This window comes from Mizuhopecten yessoensis, unplaced genomic scaffold, assembly GCF_002113885.1.
Source record: "Mizuhopecten yessoensis strain PY_sf001 unplaced genomic scaffold, ASM211388v2 scaffold10889, whole genome shotgun sequence".
Taxonomy (NCBI): domain Eukaryota; kingdom Metazoa; phylum Mollusca; class Bivalvia; order Pectinida; family Pectinidae; genus Mizuhopecten; species Mizuhopecten yessoensis.
The window spans coordinates 737,600-746,906 of NW_018408772.1; the positions used below are offsets into that span (position 1 = coordinate 737,600).

Genomic DNA, 9,307 nt, shown 5'->3' on the forward strand with positions numbered 1-9,307 from the left:
CACTACAATATAACAGATGACACAACACTACAGTATAACAGATGACACAACACTACAATATAACAGATGACACAACACTACAGTATAACAAATGACACAACACTACAGTATAACAGATGACTCAACACTACAATATAACAGATGACACAACACTTCAATATAACAGATGACACTACACTACAATATAACAGATGGCACAGCACTACAATATAACAGATGACACAACACTACAGTATAACAGATGACACAACACTACAATATAACAGATGACACAACACTACAATATAACAGATGACACAACACTACAATATAACAGATGACACAACACTACAATATAACAGATGACACAACACTACAATATAACAGATGACACAACACTACAATATAACAGATGACACAACACTACAATATAACAGATGACACAACACTACAATATAACAGATGACACAACACTACAATATAACAGATGACACAACACTACAATATAACAGATGACACAACACTACAATATAACAGATGACACAACACTACAATATAACAGATGACACAACACTACAATATAACAGATGACACAACACTACAATATAACAGATGACACAACACTACAATATAACAGATGACACAACACTACAATATAACAGATGACACAACACTACAATATAACAGATGACACAACACTACAGTATAACAGATGACACAACACTACAGTATAACAGATGACACAACACTTCAATATAACAGATGACACAACACTACAATATAACAGATGACACAACACTACAAACTTTTCAATTTGAATTGCTACATAGAATACTCTATACAAACTCTAGACTAATTAAAATGAACATTACAGAAACAGAAATTGTAATATTTGTTCGGTAAGTAGAGAAACGCTAACGCATTTATTTTGGAATTGACCTCACACACGTGCGTTCTGGTCATTTTTAAGACAACAATTTGTAACTAATTGTAATATAGATTTTCCATGGTCAAATATTTCTTTTATATGCGGAATAGATACCACTCCTGAAAATGAAAGTGTGAATATGTGTATCATCATCATAAAGAAATATATTTACTCATGCAGAAACAAACATACAATGCCAACTATTGGCGGGGTCCGTTCTGCAATATCATACTACAATGTATAAGCTAATTGAAAATCAATGTATCCTTTCATATCTCCGAGCAAAAGTCGATGAAGTAGTAGCGAAGTGGGCCGTTATCATCACAGCATTGAACATTAATTAATCGAATTTAAATCCATATTTGCTCATTCTTGCTATCGATGTTTATCATATCTAGAACTATTTACTACCTAATAATAAGAACGCAAGCAGTTGTTAGTGTACATGAAAAAGAAACAAAATGAAAAAGAAGATAGAATTTATGAGTATGCGAGACAATATGAAATACAATGTAATATTTGGCATGTACTCCACTGTGTACTAACATATGAACAATCAAAAATAAAATATGATAAAAAATGTATTTCAGCCCTTTCCAAACATAGTAACAGATAGTGGTACAAGCATAGACATAGACATGTCTAATTCCCTGTATATTATGTTGTTTTTAGGATTTACAATCGACTAGAGCACATGTTCTTCCTTCTTTGTGATCATCTTTATTTATTTGTAATTATTGACGGGAGATATGGGTGATTGGTTGGAAAATATTGAAATCTTCCTTTGTTTGTATGCCGTAAATATTGATTGATACTGATTTACAGTCACAGATACAAAACCTGGGCATGGTAAACGGGAGGTAACTCCAACATAAATTTGAAGGTTACTTCTGCACTCCAATAATCCACAATATCCTTCCTTTAATCAATTATGAGCATCGCTACGTTGGCAAAACCAACGAACGTTACAGTTACCATTTTAATATTGGGATAATTGACATTTAAACAAAAACACGGGTATGTGTAGAGATGTTCATATTATTATTTGAATCTAGGGATAAGATGGCCTTCAAATGATAACCGAAGTTGTTCTCATACATAAATATACATCATTTGAAAAAAAACGCGGAAATGTAGGACATTGCCATTGAACAAAGACGTATTTGAGAAAGAATAATCTCAAGCTGACATTATATAATCCAATACCAATGTCTGTTTGCTACTTCGTGTTGTATTGTTTTTATTCGGCATAGCCAAAGATGCTGGGTGTCCGAGAGAAAATGAGTGTGCATACATTTATTTTTTAAAGATCGTCTTTTAAATCTATTACTGACCTTATTGTAGCTACACAGAAGGAAAATGTCCAACTAGGAAACTAAGGAAGTATGTAAAACTTTGTGAATTTGTTGATAATTCTGAGAATAATTCAGAAACTTTCCGGATTTTTTCCATTACTTTCAACTGTAAGTTTGTACTTTTTTATATCTTTTATTGTCTAAAGCTCGAGAAATCCGATCTTTCAATTATCCTAAATCAAGTAAATTATATTTTAAATGCATAATTAGTTTGAGCTTGAATAAAAAAGTATTATTGTCAATATTTAGAAAACTGGAATGACCTTGAAGAGCATATAGGTGACTTACAGGTGACAGGTGACAGGTGACTTACAGGTGACAGGTGACATTAACAGTTCGTATCTTGGAACCTTTTGATGCTGCATGGATTGTATTAGAAAAAATCAATAGTGAAGCTCGGGTTTCTCTACTGAATGCAGGTTGCAGATGTTGTATTAGACCTTATTTTCACGCTTATTATGACTTGATTTAGAATTCATGTCCTTGGTGGAGATTTGCTGTAGACTAATACATGTCCTTGGTAGATATTTGATGTAGACTAATACATGTCCTTGGTAGAGATTTGCCGTAGACGAATGTCCTTGGTAGAGATTTGATGTAGACTAATACATGTCCTTGGTAGAGATTTGCTGTAGACGAATGTCCTTGGTAGAGATTTGAGGTAGACTAATACATGTCCTTGGTAGAGATTTGCTGTAGACTTATACATGTCCTTGGTAGATATTTGCTGTTGACTAATACATGTCCTTGGGAGAGATTTGCTGTAGACTAATACATGTCCTTGGTAGATATTTGCTGTGGACTAATACATGTCCTGGGTAGATATTTGCTGTAGACTAATACATGTCCTTGGTAGATATTTGCTGTGGACTAATACATGTCCTGGGTAGATATTTGCTGTAGACTAATACATGTCCTTGGTGGAGATTTGCTGTTGACTAATGCATGTCCTTGGAAGAGATTTGCTGTAGACTTATACATGTCCTTGGTAGATATTTGCTGTTGACTAATACATGTCCTTGGTAGATATTTGCTGTAGACCAATACATGTCCTTGGTAGAGATTTGCTGTGGACTAATACATGTCCTGGGTAGATATTTGCTGTAGACGAATGTCTTTGGTAGAGATTTGCTGTTGACTAATGTCCTCGGTAGATATTTGCTGTAGACTAATACATGTCCTTGGTAGATAGTTTCTGTAGACTTATACATGTCCTTGGTGGAGATTTGCTGTTGACTTATACATGTCCTTGGTAGATATTTGCTGTAGACTAATACATGTCCTTGGTAGATATTTGCTGTTGACTAATACATGTCCTTGGTAGAGATTTGCTGTAGACTAATACATGTCCTTGGTAGAGATTTGCTGTGGACTAATACATGTCCTGGGTAGATATTTGCTGTTGACTAATACATGTCCTTGGTGGAGATTTGCTGTGGACTAATACATGTCCTGGGTAGATATTTGCTGTAGACGAATGTCCTTGGTAGAGATTTGCTGTAGACTAATACATATCCTGAGTAGAGATTTGCTGTAGACTAATACATGTTCTTGGTAGATATTTGCTGTAGACTAATACATGTCCTTGGTAGAGATTTGCTGTAGACTAATACATGTCCTTGGTGGAGATTTGCTGTAGACTAATGTCCTTGGTGGAGATTTGCTGTAGACTTATACATGTCCTTGGTGGAGATTTGCTGAAGACTAATACATATCCTTGGTGGAGATTTGCTGTAGAGTATTACATGTCCTTGGTAAATATTTGCTGTTGACTAATACATGTCCTTGGTAGAGATTTGCTGTTGACTAATTCATGTCCTTGGTGGAGATTTGCTGTAGACTAATACATGTCCTTGGTGGAGATTTGCTGTAGTCTAGTACATGTCCTTGGTGGAGATTTGCTGTTGCCTAATACATGTCCAGAGAACGTGCATGCTTTTCCTGTCCATTACACAGATTATCACGTTTTCATAAATTGGTCCTGTCATTTTATTATCTGAAATACAATAAAAATGCAAAATCTCATTTCCAGAAGTAAATACCAGTATATTTTATAACTCCTCCCCACCCCACAGCTGTTTTACCTGGCTTCTTCCATTCCGAATAGAGCATTGTTTTGGTCTATTTCTGTAGCAAAGATAATGCATGTACACTTACAGTGAGTTTTAAACTTGGACACTTGAAAAGTAACAGTATTTTCAGTACGGGTGGCTCTTTACAATAGGAGTTTGAGTGGGGGATATCGATGGATGCGTCTTCTTGTTTGGAATAAGAAACAAAATGAAAATAATGCAATAAGAGTTGTCGGGTGGTGCAGTGAATAGCGCACTTGCCTTTCACCGAGGCGGCCGGGGTTCGATTCCTCGATCGGACGTGAACAGGTATCGGTTCACCTGCCCGACCACGTGGATTTTCTCCGGGTATTCCGGTTTCCTCCCACAGTAAGACCCTCCGCACGCTAATAATTTTATTTCATTCAAGATTGTAATTTAGTTTTAACATCGTATGGTTAAGGGATCAGAACAAACTCAAGGTAGTTTACACCTTTGTATATGAAGCTTGATTACAATATAAAATGCAGATTAGTTAAACAGGGCAGTGTTCGTGGTGTATTCAGTAATAAACCAGACACAATACAGCTACCTGTCGGATGATCGGCTGCGTATAGTATGTATAGTGGAGTGTAAGGTCGTATATTGGCGTACATCGATGACCAGTGTCGTGTGTCGCGCTACTGTATTGGGTTCTTTATTTATAGTAGTGATCAGATATAAACTTGTAAACAATACACCAAATCAAAACCACAGGTCCAACTATAGCTGAAACAAATTACCAGGTTCCTGTGATTAACACTAGGACGGCTAGCGCTATGACGGCGGTAAGTCTCACTATATAGTTGTCTGAAGTCATAGAAACCGATTCGAGCTGTACATGTCGACATTAGTTAATTACAACCTTTCTTTAACTGAGCCCGTGATTCAAAACAAGTTCACACAATATATCACGTGACAGTCCCGTTGTTATTTTGATCTGTATGTTTATATTCATGAATACAGACATATTGTACACGTGTGCAAATTAGGTATAAGAAGGGTACGGAAAGAAGGTTTATTGTCCGTATGGTAGGGAAACACAATTAAATGTTTCCTCTCGTTTTATCATGTTTCAATCGGACTTTGCATGTATGAAGCGTTATAAACATCGGGAAACAAAAGCATCGTCAAATCAATACAACGAGTTCAATAAATGTATAATTGTATAACCTGGTGTGTTACCTTGGTAAGATTATACACTTGTTAACGTCGTACAACGTCTGCTAACATTGTAAGTATACACTTGTTTACGTCGTAGTACAGCGTCTACTAACATTGTATAACCTGGTTTGTTTCCTTGGTAAGATTATACACTGGTTTACGTCGTAGTACAGCGTCTACTTACATTGTATAACCTGGTGTGTTACATTGGTAAGATTATACACTGGTTTATGTCGTACAACGTCTACTAACATTGTATAACCTGGTGTGTTACCTTGGTAAGATTATACACTGGTTTATGTCGTACCGTCTACTTACATTGTATAACCTGGTGTGTTACCTTAGTAAGATTATACACTGGTTTATGTCATACCGTCTACTTACATTGTATAACCTGGTGGGTTACCTTGGTAAGATTATACACGGGTTTACGTCGGAGTACAGCGTCTACTAACATTGTATAAGCTGGTGTGTTACATTGGTAAGATTATACGCTGGTTTATGTCGTACCGTCTACTTACATTGTATAACCTGGTGTTTTACCTTGGTAAGATTATACACTAGTTTATGTCGTACCGTCTACTTACATTGTATAACCTGGTGTTTTACCTTGGTAAGATTATACACTAGTTTATGTCGTACCGTCTACTTACATTGTATAACCTGGTGGGTTACCTTGGTAAGATTATACACTGGTTTCTGTCGTACAACGTCTACTAACATTGTATAACCTGGGGTGTTACCTTGGTAAGATTATGCACTGGTTTATGTCGTACCGTCTACTCACATTGTATAACCTGGTGTGTTACTTTGGTAAGATTATACACTTGTTTACGTCGGAGTACAGCGTCTGCTAACATTGTCTAACCTGGTGTGTTACATTGGTAAGATTATGCACTTGTTTACGTCGTACAGCGTCTGCTTAAATTGTATAACCTGGGGTGTTACCTTGGTAAGATTATGCACTTGTTTACGTCGTAGTACAGCGTCTAATAACATTGTATAACCTGGTGTGTTGCCTTGGTAAGATTATACACTTGTTTTCGTCGTAGTACAGCGTCTACTAACACTGTATAACCTGGTGTGTTACTTGTTTACGTCGTACAGCGTCTGCTAACATTGTATAACCTGATGTGTTACATTGGTAAGATTATACACTGGTTTACGTCGTACAGCGTCTGCTTAAATTGTATAACCTGGTGTGTTACCTTGGTAAGATTATACACTTGTTTACGTCGGAGTACAGCGTCTGCTAACATTGTATAACCTGGTGTGTTACCTTGGTAAGATTATACACTGGTTTACGTCGTAGTACAGCGTCTGCTAACATTGTATAACCTGGTGTGTTACCTTGGTAAGATTATACACTTGTTTACGTCGTAGTACAGCGTCTACTAACATTGTATAACCTGGTGTGTTACCTTGGTAAGATTATACACTTGTTTACGTCGTAGTACAGCGTCTACTAACATTGTATAACCTGGTGTGTTACCTTGGTAAGATTATACACTTGTTTACGTCGTAGTACAGCGTCTACTAACATTGTATAACCTGGTGTGTTACCTTGGTAAGATTATACACTTGTTTACGTCGTAGTACAGCGTCTACTAACATTGTATAACCTGGTGTGTTACCTTGGTAAGATTATACACTTGTTTACGTCGTAGTACAGCGTCTACTAACATTGTATAACCTGGTGTGTTACCTTGGTAAGATTATACACTTGTTTACGTCGTAGTACAGCGTCTACTAACATTGTATAACCTGGTGTGTTACCTTGGTAAGATTATACACTTGTTTACGTCGTAGTACAGCGTCTACTAACATTGTATAACCTGGTGTGTTACCTTGGTAAGATTATACACTTGTTTACGTCGTAGTACAGCGTCTACTAACATTGTATAACCTGGTGTGTTACCTTGGTAAGATTATACACTTGTTTACGTCGTAGTACAGCGTCTACTAACATTGTATAACCTGGTGTGTTACCTTGGTAAGATTATACACTTGTTTACGTCGTAGTACAGCGTCTACTAACATTGTATAACCTGGTGTGTTACCTTGGTAAGATTATACACTTGTTTACGTCGTAGTACAGCGTCTACTAACATTGTATAACCTGGTGTGTTACCTTGGTAAGATTATACACTTGTTTACGTCGTAGTACAGCGTCTACTAACATTGTATAACCTGGTGTGTTACCTTGGTAAGATTATACACTTGTTTACGTCGTAGTACAGCGTCTACTAACATTGTATAACCTGGTGTGTTACCTTGGTAAGATTATACACTTGTTTACGTCGTAGTACAGCGTCTACTAACATTGTATAACCTGGTGTGTTACCTTGGTAAGATTATACACTTGTTTACGTCGTAGTACAGCGTCTACTAACATTGTATAACCTGGTGTGTTACCTTGGTAAGATTATACACTTGTTTACGTCGTAGTACAGCGTCTACTAACATTGTATAACCTGGTGTGTTACCTTGGTAAGATTATACACTTGTTTACGTCGTAGTACAGCGTCTACTAACACTGTATAACCTGGTGTGTTACCTTGGTAAGATTATACACCTGTTTACGTCGTAGTACAGCGTCTGCTAACATTGTATAACCTGATGTGTTACCTTGGTAAGATTATACACTTGTTTACGTCGTAGTACAGCGTCAATATTGTATAACCTGGTGTGTTACCTTGGTAAGATTATACACTTGTTTACGACGTAGTACAGCGTCTACTTACATTGTATAAACTGGTGTGTTACCTTGGTAAGATTATACACTGGTTTACGTCGTAGTACAGCGTCAGCTAACATTGTATAACCTGATGTGTTACCTTGGTAAGATTATCCACTTGTTTACGTCGTAGTACAGCGTCAATATTGAATAACCTGGTGTGTTACCTTGGTAAGATTATACCATTGTATAACCTGGGGTGTTACCTTGGTAAGATTATGCACTTGTTTACGTCGTACAGCGTCTACTAACATTGTATAACCTGGTGCGTTACATTGGTAAGATTATACACTTGTTTACGTAGTACAACGTCTATTATTATACCTCTACTTTATTTACTCTATATAAAAGTAATTGGTTAAATCGAATATATCCCCACTTTTGCCTGACTGTGTTTTAGTCCTATGTGTTAGTCTGGGAACTAAAACACACCTACACTCGGGTGTTTCCGCGGAGCCAATCAGGCGAGAGGTGGGCGGAGCATGTTACCGAAATCGGAAGCGACGCGCTAGGTGGGCGGAGCTTTCTACCGAACTCGGAAGCATTTGGCTCCATTGCCATCAAAAGGGAAGCTGTACAGCTTATGGTTTACAAATATGTTCTAGTTAAAACTATCTCTTCAGTGTGTATCGGTATAATAAAACGGTTAAGGTATGGGGTTGAGGGATATAGCAAGTTGTCTGGTGTCCCTTGACCATGCCTATTTCCCTCGGCTTCGCCTCGGGAAATAGACATGGTCTCGGGACACCAGAAACATGTTATATCCCTCAACCCCATACTTTAACTGTATACTAACATTGTATAACCTGGTGTGTTACCTTGGTAAGATTATACACTTGGTTACGTCGTACAGTGTCTACTAACACTGTATAACCTGGTGCGTTACATTGGAAAGATTATACACTTGTTTACGTCGTACAGCGTCTACTAACATTGTATAACCTGGTGTGTTACCTTGGTAAGATTATACACTTGTTTACGTCGTACAGTGTCTACTAACACTGTATAACCTGGTGCGTTACATTGGTAAGATTATACACTTGTTTACGTCGTA

General features: G+C 37.1%; 1 protein-coding gene across 2 annotated transcripts in view; it reads left to right on the plus strand.

Moving 5' to 3' along the window:
- The window catches only part of LOC110463338, a 56,194-nt gene that overhangs the window by 36,234 nt on the left and 10,653 nt on the right, over positions 1 to 9,307 (plus strand). Inside the window, exon 1 of one of the 2 annotated variants that reach the window (XM_021517846.1) lies at positions 5,076 to 5,140. The exons of the other annotated variant lie outside the window; for it this stretch is intronic. Within the exon in view, the coding sequence (XP_021373521.1) occupies positions 5,132 to 5,140 (9 nt within the window). The 5' untranslated portion in view covers positions 5,076 to 5,131. Of the gene's footprint in view, positions 1 to 5,075; positions 5,141 to 9,307 lie in introns of those variants that run through there. 2 annotated transcript variants of the gene reach the window in all.